General features: G+C 54.8%; 1 protein-coding gene across 1 annotated transcript; it reads right to left on the reverse strand.

Annotated features, from left to right (window-relative positions):
* Window positions 1–3,313: 3,313 nt before the first annotated feature.
* LOC137149896 (avidin-like) lies at window positions 3,314–11,988 on the reverse strand. Its single transcript, XM_067543533.1, has 4 exons — window positions 11,842–11,988; window positions 7,849–8,059; window positions 4,108–4,240; window positions 3,314–3,591 (listed from the first exon to the last, which is right to left on the reverse strand). Exons 1-4 carry the CDS (start codon window positions 11,911–11,913, stop codon window positions 3,558–3,560), a joined length of 450 nt encoding a protein of 149 aa, XP_067399634.1. The 5' UTR covers window positions 11,914–11,988; the 3' UTR covers window positions 3,314–3,557.
* Between the last annotated feature and the right edge of the window lie 2,087 nt (window positions 11,989–14,075).

Consider the following 14,075-nt stretch of genomic DNA (forward strand, 5'->3'; position numbering starts at 1 on the left):
CACAGAACTAGCCTGAATTAATTCCTGCTTGAACTAGAGCTGGTCTTCTAGCCACACAGCCTGTCTTGAAAACGAGGTCTGTGTCCACAGGCTTAAATGATCACATCCCCAGAGAGCCGGGTCAGACTTGGGAGCATTCACACAATGGCTAGACGTTCCTCCTGGAGCCACACAGCGAGGTTTGCTCTGTTGGTGACAGCATCCTAGAGGCAAATGGTACAGGCTGACCCTTCTGCCCAGGACCTCTTTGAAGGGTTACAGGTTATCATATCATACAGGTTATCATATGTCAGGACCAGATGGTTAGTTCTGGTTCTGTCTGAAGCATCCTGTCGCTGGGATGCCCAGTGCCAGTCAGTGTCAGTAGTGGACAATCTCTGAGGCACATCACTGACCCGGGAGAGGCATGGCAGCAATCTGGGCAGGTAACGAACACAGCCCAAGCAGCGCTTGCACCATTTGTGGATGGGGCATGCTTTACGCAGGGGGTGGACTAGATACCGCCTGGGGTCCCGTCCGACTCCAATAGTCTAAGCTCAGAATTGCTAGAGGCTGCCAGGGCCTGGCTCGACGCCCTCTGCTCTTCGGTGTCCAGTGCACGGCCCAGTCACCAGACACAGAGGTTTCCTTATTCAGGTCATGACTGGATGCTCCCCGGCAGGCAGGATGCTCCCCAATGGGGTGACTGGGCACAAACCTTCCCTTCTGCCTGAGGGGACGCACTGAAGTAAGGGGGGTGCGGCAAGGCTGCAGGGCTAGTATGTGCCTGGCGAGTGTTTCTGGACTCCCCGGGAGGTAGCCAGCAGGTGGCCGCTTTGGCTAGGACGGTTTAACGTGCTGGAGACTGAGCCTGGTGTTTTACAGCCTGATGAGGTGCGGGCCTGCACAGCCCCATTGAAATCATTGTTGCCTCCGCCCCCCACCCCGGATTCCCTGCAGCGTCTCCACTTGGCTCTGCCGAGCTGGGGCCCTACCTCGGCCCACTGCTGCTGTCAGCCTCTTGCATGGAAGCTCTGCTCAGTTCTCCTGTGGCGTAAAGCCGGCAGAGCAGCCCCAAGCTACCCACCTCTCCCATGCATACCGGGCCACACTGGACGAGGACAGGGCGCCGAGCCCACTGCCGACCCATCTCGCATATGGTCTGTCGAGCCTGGTGCACTCAGTCCAGTGTAGAAATCTGCACGCGGCTCCCTGGCTGCTGCCTCCCGCTCTCCTGTGCTGAGCAGAGCTGGACACAGAAGATAACCCTGCTAAACTGCTGTGCGCCAAAGCCAGGTCAGGCCAAGGGCACGCAAAGGTGAGGATTGCTCCTCTTCTGTGGACGCTGCAGGAGACCAGCGTCACATTTCCCCTGTACAACTCATCCGCAGCCACCTCCCCGCCTCCATAGCTGTGGAGCAAACCTTCCGCATGTGAAGCAAGGGTAACCCAGTGCAGTGACGTCTGTCTGGGTCTGCAGAAAGCCTGCAACAGTCACTGACTGGGCTCAGCCTTCTGCCCAATCAGTCTCACTGGGATGCTAACGTCACGGTCCCAGCTGACACGGGCATGCAAACATTAATTATTAAATTGCTGACTGCTTTAGCAGACGGACTGGGGGCTGGTCAGGCAGAGCAGGGTCTGAGCCCGCAGCAGTGTCGCTACGGAGTGATGCTGGGTCCGACAAGGAGGTGCTGAGTCAATAGGAGTGGCAGTAACAAGGTGTACACGACAGACCTACATCAATGCTACTGTGTGACTAATCCACCCCCCCTCCCCCCGTGGCATAGTTATATTGACCTAACCCCCGTGTAGACAGCGCTGTGTCGATGGGAGAACTTCTCCCACTGCTGGAGGTGTTGAGTCTGGACACCGTGTGATCAGGGTGGGTACCAGTGAGTCACGGCACGCCCGATTTGCAGATCAATGAGGTTGAATGTGCAAGGTTTTCTATAAATATACTAGTTAGATACAAAGCCTAAAACTAACTACAATATCTCATACTCACGACTCCTGGAGAGCTCAGCAGTTCTCAGAAGGCTGGATGCAGGAACGGTTTTCTTCAGGGGCCCGGCCAGGCAGTCAGTGGCTCCTCTGCTCCAACTGGCAGCACCTCCATGGTGTCAGGTGTTTATGGAGCGCCCCCCTTTGTCTAAGTGGTGACTACTTATACCCTTCCATAAATAACCCTCACCTAATTATCTCTCTCTCTCTCATTATCATATATGCTAATTATCTACATTGGGTTTCCACCCTTAACTACATTCCATTCTCACCATAATAATTGGGGTCGTCAGAACAACATCTGGTGATAGGCGGGGCTATGTAAAAATATGCCCCTTGGCAATAAACCAGTGTACCCCAGTGGTTCCAGGGTAACTTGTTCCCATCAGCGTTATCTGTGTGCAGCTGCAAGCAATACAGTCTCTGTATTTTGTCTTGTGATGGGCCGTGCTGTGCAGACACTGAGACGTCTGTCAGGTTAGTCAGTCTCTGCCAGCTGGAAGATGTCATGCTACAGGGGTTAGAATAGCCAAGCAAGCAATGAAGCTACGCTAGCCTGTAGGAGCGTGGTCAGCAGCACGAATTGTCCTGGGCCTCCAACAATAGGTACCCCTCTCGGGGAGGTGGGGTTAGTAAGCTAGTGGGAGAGCTCTTTCCCGGCAGCCTTGGAGCGTCTGCACTTACGCACTACCCTGGGGCAGCTCCATGTGGGCAGCCTTTTACGAGTACACCTGCCCGTGGTTGCCACATAATCTTCCCCTTGACCTTTGCGCAGCCATCCACGGGAGAGGAGTGGGGGTGTGCACAGAGTATCAAAGCATCACTACGGCTGGCCCTTTCCACCGCCAGAGTTAGACACCTGCATAAAACAGGATCCCCTCCCAGGCTCCTCTGGAGCACTACGCCGCCCGTGCAGGGCGAGTGCTGAGATCGGCTCGCAAGGGCTCAGAACACAGACCCGAGCCCTGTTTTTCCAAGGGAAAATGTTTATTTGGCTCCTGGGGCCAGAACTCAAGAAGGGCAGAAGCTGCCTGAAGGAAACGAAACCCAGGGCTGAGAGTGCTGGAAACAGAGCCCGGAGTGGCGGGAAGCAGGGCAGGACGTCTCCTGGGGCCTGTGGTGCAGGCTGCTGCAATCTCTGCCGCAGGGCGACGGGGAGCGAGGAAAGGAGGGAAAAGGGGCTGAATCTGCCCAGGGGTGTCCCAGGAAGGGCCCAGCTAACGGGAGAGAATCCAGCACCCACCAGGCACCCCAGAGGGGCAGGTGGGAATCACGACTCAGCAAGAGCTTCACCCAAAGGGCCGAGAGCGACAAAAACACGAGAGACTCGTTGGCCTCCAGCGCCAGAGCTTTACTGGGAAAGAAACGAAAAGGCAGCGATTCTGGGAGGGCAGCCGGAGAGCGAGGGCGAGATGGAGACAGAGACGGCGACTGCAGCCCAGCAGACAGCCCTGACGCTGGGCCGGACGCTCTCGAGAGAGCCCAGAACGGTTCCGGGTGGGACTGCAGAGCGTGTCCAGGGTGCTGCTGGGGTCACCGGGCACCGTCACTGCTCAGGATTCTCCCACGTTCCCTCACTTGACGCGGGTGAAAATGTTGGTGCCGACCCTGCGGGGAAGCCAGAGCTGGTGTTACCTGGGGCCACCTGGTGCATGGCGAGGGTCGAGTGGGGCAGACACACAAAATGCATTCAACTGAGAAGGATAGAAGCCCAAGGAAGCACCTCCTGCAGGCGCTACCCCAAGGGGCCCAGCTGCCCGGTCCAGGGAGGCAGCGTGGCTGTGGGCACCCTGTGCTGGCATTGCCTCAGAGCCACCTGGCAGCACCCGGGGGGTGGGCAGGGTGCCACAGGCTGCACGTCCAGCCAGCTCCTCCTGGATGGGTCAGCAAAGGCATCCTTTGTGCTGTTCCCTGGAGCCTGACTCAGCTCCCCTGGGACCCTCCCATTGCAGGATGCCCACAACCCCACTGGGCTGCTCACCCACCAGCGAGTTCTCTGAGAAGCGCTGTGGGCGGACATGGCCCTGGCCCCTGCCTGATCCCCTGGGGCATCACACACAGCTCTGCAGGCGGCACCTTCCCTCCTGGGCAGCCTGTGCCGGGCAGCCTGTGCCGGGCACCCACCTGGTCGCTTTCCAGTTGTCTCTGAGGGATCTGACTTCCTTGCGCAGCAGCCACTTGGTCTGCAGGGCCTCCTTCCCCTGGTCATCCACAAAGCACTGGCCCACGAAGACGGTTATGCCGGTTGGCGGAGACTCTGAGAGGCATTAGAGTGACAGGGTCAGGCTGCTGCTCTCAGACCACCCAAGGGTGTTAGTCCCCCAGACAGAGACCAGACCCCACGGGGGACAGCTGGAGGGAGTTCGCTGCGCGTTACTGGGGCCACACTCAGAGCGACCCACTGTGCCCTCGGCTATGTCTCCCCGAGGCTGGCTCCAGCCTCAGAAGAGGTCAGTGCAGGGACCTCCTCTCAGAGGGGGCGGTTGTCAACAGCAGGGGGTAAAGGGGGCAGCGGAGGGACCAGAGAACAGGGTGTGTAACGGGGAGTGGAGGAGAATCTCCAGGGCTGTGATCCCAGCTCTACGTGCAAGCTCTGGATGTGGGAAAGTGAAGCTCGGAGTCCAATGAACTAAAAATCTTAAATGACCCAAACTGTGCCATGGAATCGCCAGGGACAGTAATTCCCTATCTGAGCAACAAGAACATGGCAGTCGGGATATACTGCCGAGCAGCTCGCCTGGACGGCGACAGCAGCTGTGCAACGCGCAGGGAGATTAGCGGGGCTATCCAATAAACAACTCAGTAACAATGAGCCGTTTCAAGCACCCCCATTTTGACTGGGTACATGTCACCTCAGGACGGGATGCAGAGATAAAGTTTCTGGACACGTTAAATGGCTGCTTCTTGGAGCAGCTACTCCTGGAGCCCACAAGAGGAGAGGCAGTTCTTGAATCAGATCCTGTGCTCCACTGAGGACTGAATCAAGGGGCGACTATAGCTGAACCGCTTGGTAATAGTGACCATAACTGTATAATACATTTTAACATCCCTGTGTGTGGGGGGGGGGGGGGCAGGGGAGGAGAGGACACACCAAAGCAGCCCACCACGATAGCGTTTAAATTCAGAAAGCGGAACGACACAAAAGGAAGTTAAATGGAAATCACTAGGTCCAGTGCCAAAAGTGAAACCTCTGCCAGCTGCATGGCAACTTTTAAAAGATACCGTCATAGAGGCTCAATTTAAATGTGTGCCCCAAATTAAAAAACAGTCAGAGGACCAAAAAAGTGCCACCGTGGCTAAATAACAATGTAAAAGAAGCAGTTAAAGGCAAAAAGACATCCTTTAAAAAGTGGAAGTTACATCCTGTTGGGGGAAATAGAAAGAAGCAGGAACTCTGGCATGTGACGTGTAAACATGTAATCAGGAAGGCCAAAGAAGAATTTGAAGAACAGCTAGCCACAGACTCAAAAGTAACAGCAAAAATATTTTACGTACATTCGAAGCAGGAAGCTGCTAAACAAGTTGTCCAGTGGGGCCACTGGATGATCAAGATGCTGAAGAAGCACTCAAGGAAGATACGGCTCTTGCAGAGAAATTAAATACATTCTTTGCATTGGTCTTCATGACTGAGAACTTGAGGGAGATTTCCAAACCTGAGCCTTTATTTTTAGGTGACAATCTGAGGAGCTGTCCCAGACTGAGGTGTCATTAGAGGAGGTTTTGGAACAAACTGATAAATTAAACAGTAACAAGTCATCAGGATCAGATGGTTCCACCCAAGAGTTCTGAAGGAATTCAAATGTGAAATTGCAGAACTACTGACTGTGGTATGTAACCTGTCATTTAAACCAGCTCCTGTACCAGATGACTGGAGGAGAGCTAATGTGACGCCAATGTTTAAAAATGACTCCAGAGGCGATCCCAGCAATTACAGGCCGATAAGCCTAACTTCCGTACCAGGCAAATTGGTTGAAACTCTAGTAAAGAACAGAATTATCAGACCCGTAGATGAATACGATTTGGTCAGAAGAGTCAATATGTTTTTTGTAAAGGGAAATCATGGCTCACCAATCTACTAGAATTCTTTGAGGGGGTCAACAAGCACGTGGCCAAGGGTGATCCAGTGGATATAGTGTGCTTAGATTGTCAGAAAGCTTTTGACAACATCCCTCACTAAAGGCTATTAAGCAGAGTAAGCAGTCATGGGATAAGCGGGAAGGTCCTCTCCTGGATCAGTGACTGGTTAAAAGACAGGAAACAAAGGGTAGGAATAAACGGTCAGTTTTCAGAATGGAGAGAGGTGAATAGTGGTGTCCCCCAGGGCTCTGTACCGGGACCAGGTCTGTTCAACATATTTGTAAATGATCTGGAAAAGGGGGTAAACAATGAGGTGGCAAAATTTGCAGCTGATACAAAACTACTCAAGATAGTTAAGTCCAAAGCAGTCTGAGAAGAGTTACAAAGGGATCTCACAAAACTGGGTGATTGAATTTCATCTGTCATTGTATTGCCCCATGTTGATAAATGCAAAGTAATGCACCTCGGAAACCATAACCCCAACTATACCTACATAATGATGGGGTCTAAATTAGCTGTTACCACTCAAGAAAAAGACCTTGGAGTCATTGTGGATAGTTCTCTGAAAATAGCCACTCAGCTTTCTGCAGCAGTCAAAAAAGCGAACAGGATGTTGGGAATGATTAGGAAAGGGATAGATAATAAAACAGAAAAATTATATTGCCACTATATAAATCCATGGTATGCCCACACCTTGAATACTGTGTGCAGATCTGCTCTGAACTAGCAGGTAAACTGATCTCTGAGCCCGCCTAGGTATGTGGACCTCCCCATGTGTGTGTTTGAGCTAATCTCTCCTGTGTTGCTAGGACGTGTGAACTGCGTTAGACAGTGCATGTCTTGTGGGTGGCATTTGTCACCTTCATTTTAGAACAGTGTTGTGTGAAAAATCCTTGTCCTCTGTTACTGTCGCCATCCTGCAAGTCACTTTTGTTGTACTGTACTCCATGCTTTATCACAAAGTCTGGAAGCTGTGTTTTCAGTGCACAGCTGGGGCCTTGTGCCGGAGTGGATCAGAGTCAAAGCACCTTGTTTTGAGACTGCTGGACGAAGGGGTGACTTGCGAGAGAACTCTCCCACTGCCAGCAGTACAGCAGCAGTTCCCTGAACGGAATCAGCGGAGCACTAGACTCTTCATTCAGACCCAAGGTACTAAGTTTATAACGTTTCCCATGTTTGTCACAAGGGTTTGTTGGCGTCCGGTGACAGGGCTGGCACACCCCCTCCCAGCACCCAGTGCACCGTGCCTCAGTTTCTCCCCCTCCAGGGAGTGGCTTGGATTGGATCACACCCTAGACTACGAACATTTCAAACCCAGGTGATTCCACTTGACTAATCGCTGGGGACTGGTTCAGCCACTGCACAGGCGGATACCATGCTGGAGACCCCCATCCTGAGCCTCCCCAGACCGGTCTGCGTTCAGTCTCTACGCCTCCACTTCACCTGGGGTTTCACCATCCCTTGCCTCCTCCATGCACCGCGCCTTCCAGGGCCGCCCCCAGAGAACACCACGAGCACCCGAGGCCAGCCGCTCTCTGACTGGGAGCAGGCTTGCCTTATATACTGCCCTGCTCCTGTCCCAGCTGGCACAGGGCCCCGGCGTCCTCTGATCCCCTGGACTACAATTCCCAGCAATCCATTGCCTCCCAGGCAGAGCCCGGCTAACAGAAGGGCTGACAGCACCTGCCCTTGAAGAGGCCAGCCCTCCCTAGTGTCAGCCCCCCGCCCTCCGATTAGGGTCACCCCTGGCTCCGCCCGCCAGGCCCACAGACAGTTTAGGCTGCATACCTGAGAGCTGCCACTTCACGGTGAAGCCAAAGGTCGGCTGCTGCTTCTGCTCCACGTTCTGCTGCACTCCGTGCAGGGGCGAGGGCAGGGCATTATCCCCGGTGGCCATTGCAGCAGATTGGTATGAACCAGAGAATTCGCCACCATTGCTGAGGACAGATACATTCATCAAGCAACCCCAGTTGCTCCTCCATGTTCCAGACAGGACACACTGAAAAGGGAGGGACGTGGTCAGCAGAAACAGGACCCCCCTACAGCACGGCAGGGCCAGATGCTCAGCCAAGGCTGTGACCCCGAGAGCCAGGAATGCAGGGCACAGATCCCACAAACTGGAGATGACAAAAAAGTATTGTTGTGGGCTCCGGTTGCTGAGCTCCCAAGGGAAGCCCCTTCCCTCCTTCTGTGGGCCCCCTCCCCACTTATCTCTGTGATTGTTTCGGGCTAGAAATTCCACCTGAAATGCAACTAACTGAATAAATCTTAAACCATAAATGCAGAACTGGGGGCCTCCTCTGCTCCTGGTGGCCACTGCTTTCGCTTTCCTAACCCACAGGGTTACTTCAGAAGGTAACCTCAGAGTTACGAACCCCAGAGATATACGCTGACCAGTCACCCATACACCTCATTTGGAACCAGACATGTGCAATCAGGCAGCAGCAGAGATAAAAACCAACCAAGCAAACAAAGCAAACACCGAACAGTGCTGCGCTAACCATAAAGTGCTAAAAACATAAAGGGAACATTTTAAAAAAAAGATTTGACAAGGTAAAGAAACGGTTTCCGTGCTCATTTCATTTCAATGAAGAGGGTTAAAAGCAGCATTTTCTTCTGCATAATGACGTTTTAAAGCTGTACTAAGTCACTTTTTGTTGTAAACTTTTGAAAGAGCCCAGAGCGTTCTGTTCAGAGCTACGAACATTTCAGAGTTCGAACAACCGCCCGTCCTCAGCTGTCCGTAACTCTGAGGTTCTCCCATAGTCGGATGCTAAACGGTATCGCACGGTTCAGCCACTAAGTGCCGCTGCGTGGCACGCTCCTTGTTTCAGCTACCCTGGGCCATCCTGGCAGAGCATTAAAGAAAGGAGCTGATCCCGAACAGATGGGGGGCGTATCTCACTCAGCAGGAAGCTGTGTAGACAGCCCATAGCTGGTGCAGGCATATGACAGTGCTGTCGCCTCTCCCTGTTCCCAGCTGCTCTTCATGGCACAGAGGAGCCCCCTTTAATGGAAGGCACCCTTCTATTCACACCCTGCACCCCGCTGTAATAGTCTGTGTATGCAATGTGCCTTGTGAATAGCATTTGAAAACGACTCTCCCATGGGTCAGTCGTAGCAGGATGAAATGTGTGTAGTAGCGTTCTCTGTAAAGATGTGCACAGCCACTGAAATTGTGACTAACGCCTGGTTACCAGAAAGTCTGGGGATTTCTCAGAGACGAAAGAACAAGCTGACGCCTCTAGTCAGGTGTCGTCAGCATCACCATTCAGTGCAGGAAGGGGCAGGAACAAACAGATCTTAGCAAGCAACAGCCTGGAACCTCTTTCACCACCAGACTCCTTGACTCCAGCCTCACAGCAGGAATGAACTTTAGCTGGGGTAACCCTTGGGGAAATGCTTTGCAAAGGAGGACTGGACTATAAAAGTGAGGGGCAAAACCACTCCACGTTCTCTCTCCCTGTCACCGCTCTCCTTTTCACCCAAGAAGACGAAAGGAAATGGCTGTGGGACTTGGCTGATCAAATTCTCAGGCCAGGATCTGCTCCCACTGTTCCCGGAAACATGTGCTAAGGGGCCGCCCCTTGACCCGAGTCTAGTTAGTGAAGTTCATTGTAACCAACGCTGACTTCAATGCCTTATACTTGCATTCCCTGGAAACCTGTCTCCTGGTGTGTAAACCTGCTTGTTTTAGTCTTTGATCAGAACTAACCCAGTGTTGCAGACTGTGTGGGAGCTCCATGTAGGGTAGCAAACTATTGTCTATGAATCCCCGTAGAAGAGCAAAAGTCCTACTATATCAGGACTGCCAGGAGAGGGCTGGACAGCACAGAACACATGGTTGGGGGAGATCCAGGACTGGGAATGTGCTGGGGTCACCCTGCCAGTGGAAGCCAGAGCGTGGCTGGAGAGCGGCTGGAAGGCACAGACGCTGGGGTGGCCTGCCTGCTGGAAGGCTGCTTGTGAGTGGCCCAGCTGGGATCTGCAGCAGAGCGTTTGCAGGGGAGGCGGTGACACAGCCCCTCACTGGTACAGACTGCACCCCGGAGTGTCATACTCCCGCCCCCAGGGGCTGACACACCAGGGGATGGGGAGAGGACAGAGGAGCCACCGCTGAGACTGAAGCTGTCTGCAGGAGTGGAAACCTGCAGAGGAGCAGGGTGGACAAATGGGCCCAGCCCAGGGAGAAAGGGCCTCATGGCCTCTTTACGAGTCTTTGCCAAGATGCCTCTGATCTGCCCAGCCATGGACACAGCGTCTCTAGTGGTCGTCGTGTCTGCGGCAGGCATGATGCGCTCCCTGTTTTGTCTAGCAAAGAACCTTCCATGCAGCGTCTCTGCCAGATGAAGTGGCTCTTCAGATGCCCCTGTGTTGCTGCCACAAGAGCGTGTGCTTTACTCACGTCCAAGCATTGCACCTCCCCTCCCAGAGCAGCCAGACGCTCTCCTGAAGCTGCCATCGGGCCAGGGTATCGGAGCCTCACCAGCCAGAATGAACGGAGGCTGGCCCCCTGGGTGGGTGTGCTAGTCTCTGCCAAGTCACAGAGAGACAGCGTGACTGGCCGGGGTCGCAAGGGGAGGCGTTGACCTCAGAGCTCCTGACACCAAGATCATCCATCCCCCAAAGGGAGCTGGGATCCCTGCGTCTCTGAGTATCAGGCCCTTCTCTTCAGGTGCCCAATTCTGACCTCACACCGGAGGGGATCAGGAGCCACTCCATTGAAACCACTGGCCTTACACTGGGGTGAAACTGGAGTGAGACCAGAATCGGCCCCCTCGGGTACCGTGGCAATAAGATTAGATGGTTCGACAGAGTCCCGCTGCTCTGCTCAGCGTGGGACAGGGCTGCAGAGCACAAACTGACCTGGCCTCACAACGCCGAGAGTCCGGGCAGGCTAGGCACAAGCTGTGCCTGTAACACGAGCTGGCTGCCATGTTTCACACGAGAAGTGTTCGAACCCTAGTGTAGACAAGGCCAGTTCGTGGGCCAAGGCGACTCCTATGCGGGAGCCGAGGTGGCAACGTAACCAACTAACAGGGGTTACAATACATGTCAGCTCGCTTACAGCTGGGTGTTAACAAGGTGAGTTACAGCATATTAGCACCCTGCTTTAGAGACTCCCTCCCCCCTTCCTAGTCATCACCCAGGACCAGCTGGGCCCTTCCTGCCTGAGGACAGAGCAGGGGTTTTCCCCCGTGCGATATTGCTGGGCCCTGCCCGTGTGCTGGGATAACTTGGGGACATGCAGCACAGCTACACTCGGCCTCCTGCTTTGTGAGCTGCCAGCTACCAGCTGTGACGGCCCCCAGCTAACACCGGTGCTTCGAGGGCTTCTCCCACCCAGCGTGTTCCCCAGCCTGAGGTGCTGTATTCTCCGCCACCCACACCGGCCCTCGGCGCTGCGCTTTGCTCCTGGCTCCCGTACCCACCAGCGGGTCGGTGAGAGTTACCCCTGAACAACAAACCAGCCCCTGGAGCGGTGCACGTCGGGAGGCGGGATTGCCTGACTGGGTGAGCAGCAGCTCAGCCCAAATGTCGCTGGGACAGACATCGCTGCTTTCTGCCCAGGCTGACGCCTGCAGAGGGGACAGGCCCCAGCCCCTCCTCACCTGCCCCAAGAGTCCCAGGCTCCTGCTCCTTCCTGCGTTAGTCAGGAACACCCCCCCCCCCCCCAGGAGCCTGACACAGCACAGCGTGAGCATGCAGCCCCCTCGGCCCCTCACCATGCCCAGCCTGCGCCAGCCGCGAGCCAGCCCCCAGCCCCCTACCCTGCCCTACCTTGCTCCCTGAAGAGGCGCCGATGGTCACCAGCGCCAGGGCGAGGATGAGAGAGAAGCTGATTTTCCCCATCGTCACTTGGAGAAGCAGCCACTTGAGTCTCCCAGGCACTCACTCTGGGGCCGCTGGTCGGGCCCTGCCTTTATATCCTCGGCGGCAGGCAGGGGCTGCAACCTGAGCCGCGCTGGGTCTTTCCTGGCCAGCACTTCCCAGAACTGAGCAGGCACGTCAGTTATCCTGTTCATGTCGCACTGATATTTCATATCCAGCCACGCCGCTGGCAGGGCCGGCGAGAGAAAATGGAAGTGAGACGGCACCTGTGACCAGGCCGTGATATGAGACGTGCGGTCACAGTGCCCAGGGTGCCAGCCTGGCAGCTTAGTTTTTACTGACATGAAGATCTGAACTGGATTTTTTTTTTACTGACATGGTAAAACTTGTTACTGACCTCACTAAAACACCCCTAAACGACACAGTCGTGTGACAGGCGTGAACTCCCTGGCGCCGCTCTGCACAGGCACTGGGAATGACACAGTCGTTTTAGCTGCAGTTCAGTGACCGATCGGCTTCTTTGGCGTGTGCAACAACAGAAAACAGGAAGTGGATCACGGCACCAGCAGCAGTTTTATGACACAAGAGGTGACTCGGAACGCGGCCAATCCATGGCAGAACACAGCGTGTTTGATTCCGACCCCCGGGCGTGGACATTTTTCAGTTAGTTACGGGTTTACGGACCGTGTTAAAACTGTACATTTTTTTACTGCCTGTCTGTACATTTACGGAGGGTTGGCAGCCCTGCGTGCCCAGCGACAGATAGACAGCAGCCATGGGAGAGCGAGCCAGAGAGAACAGCAGCGCCGCTGGAGAGGCGCCCGGCTCTGAGGACGCAGCCCTGCACTGGCTCACGGGGTGGTGCGAGCGCTGATGGCAGGCGAGGCTCTCCGTGCACCGTGCAGGGGGGAGCAGGGGGAAGGGGTGGGAACTTGAGATGAGGCATGCTGTGCTCTCCGCTAGTGCAGCTAACCCGGCGCTCCAACAGCAGCCTGAATAGCGCTGACAGCGCTGGTGAGCCCACCACGGAGTTGGTCAGCAGCGCGTGGCCTGCTCTTTGGGGGCGCATCCTTAGCTGGCGGAAAACAGTCCCCTTGCCCCTCCCGACAAGTCAGCACCGAGAGGAACGGCTGCGCTGGGCAACAAGCGTGTGCAGTCCGTGTGAAGGCAAAACCAGACAGTGGGGGAGCAGAGAGCGCAGCTGCGAGAACCCGCAGCCTTGCGGACAAGAGTAAGAAACGCCGGGTCTCTCAAACTCGGGCCACACTGGCAGGTGGCTCAGACAACGTGCCGCAAAAGTAGCAGAAACAAAGAGAGGACGAGCAGCAGCAGCGCATTGGGGAGCGCCAGCAGCACACGTTGTGTCACAGCCAGCAAAGGCACAGGGCGGACACGTGCAGACAGCTGTAGCTGCTATAAATCTTGTTGGGCAACAGCAGACCGTGGGTACTTACGTCACGCCTGGAGGGTAGGGACAGAAACAGCAAAAGGTGGGCCTAGCAAAATGGAATGACCCAGCGCAACAGTCACCAAGCAGCACATCACAACCAGCGGTGCTGAGAACCAGGTTCTGGCAAGAGCTGAGCCAGACTCTCGAGCGGTGCCCGTCAGCGCGGGAGACCTGCGCAGAAGGGGGAGGTAGCAGACAATGTTTTCCCTCGATGGGTAAATCAGACGGAGGAGGAAATGGAAGAGTTAACGGAGCACATCAGGCGACAGGCGCCCGTTCCTCGACTACCGGGAACGGATAAAAAGGAATTTCAAAGTAAAACCTAGAGTAAGCAGGTTAACACCAGAACTGATGCGTTGTCAGAAAAGATGCCGCCAGCACCAGGAAAAAATGTAGGCTGGCAAACACAGGCTAAAAGTCTTTAAAATCCATGTGGATTTGCCCAGAAACAGTTAGCTGCAGCACTCCTGCAATCCCCTGGCTGGCAGACAAAAACAGCAGGCACTGGGAGAGCAAATTCAGGTTTTGTGAGAGCAGGTAGCAGCCCCCAGTCTCCTCCCACAGCCAGGATACAAACCGGAGATCTGGGTTTTCAGCCCCCTGCTCTAACCCACGGAGCCCCAGGCCCTGTCAGAGCCAATTTTTTTCTCAAAATATTTTTGCGTACTGGTGGTTAGGTTTTCCTTAATATCCTCTCATAATGTGCTAAACTCACTGCTGCTGCCTGGACTCT

This window comes from Emydura macquarii, unplaced genomic scaffold (assembly GCF_026122565.2).
Source record: "Emydura macquarii macquarii isolate MOO-44397 ecotype Brisbane River unplaced genomic scaffold, CSIRO-AGI_Emac_v2 contig_915, whole genome shotgun sequence".
Lineage (NCBI taxonomy): Eukaryota > Metazoa > Chordata > Testudines > Chelidae > Emydura > Emydura macquarii.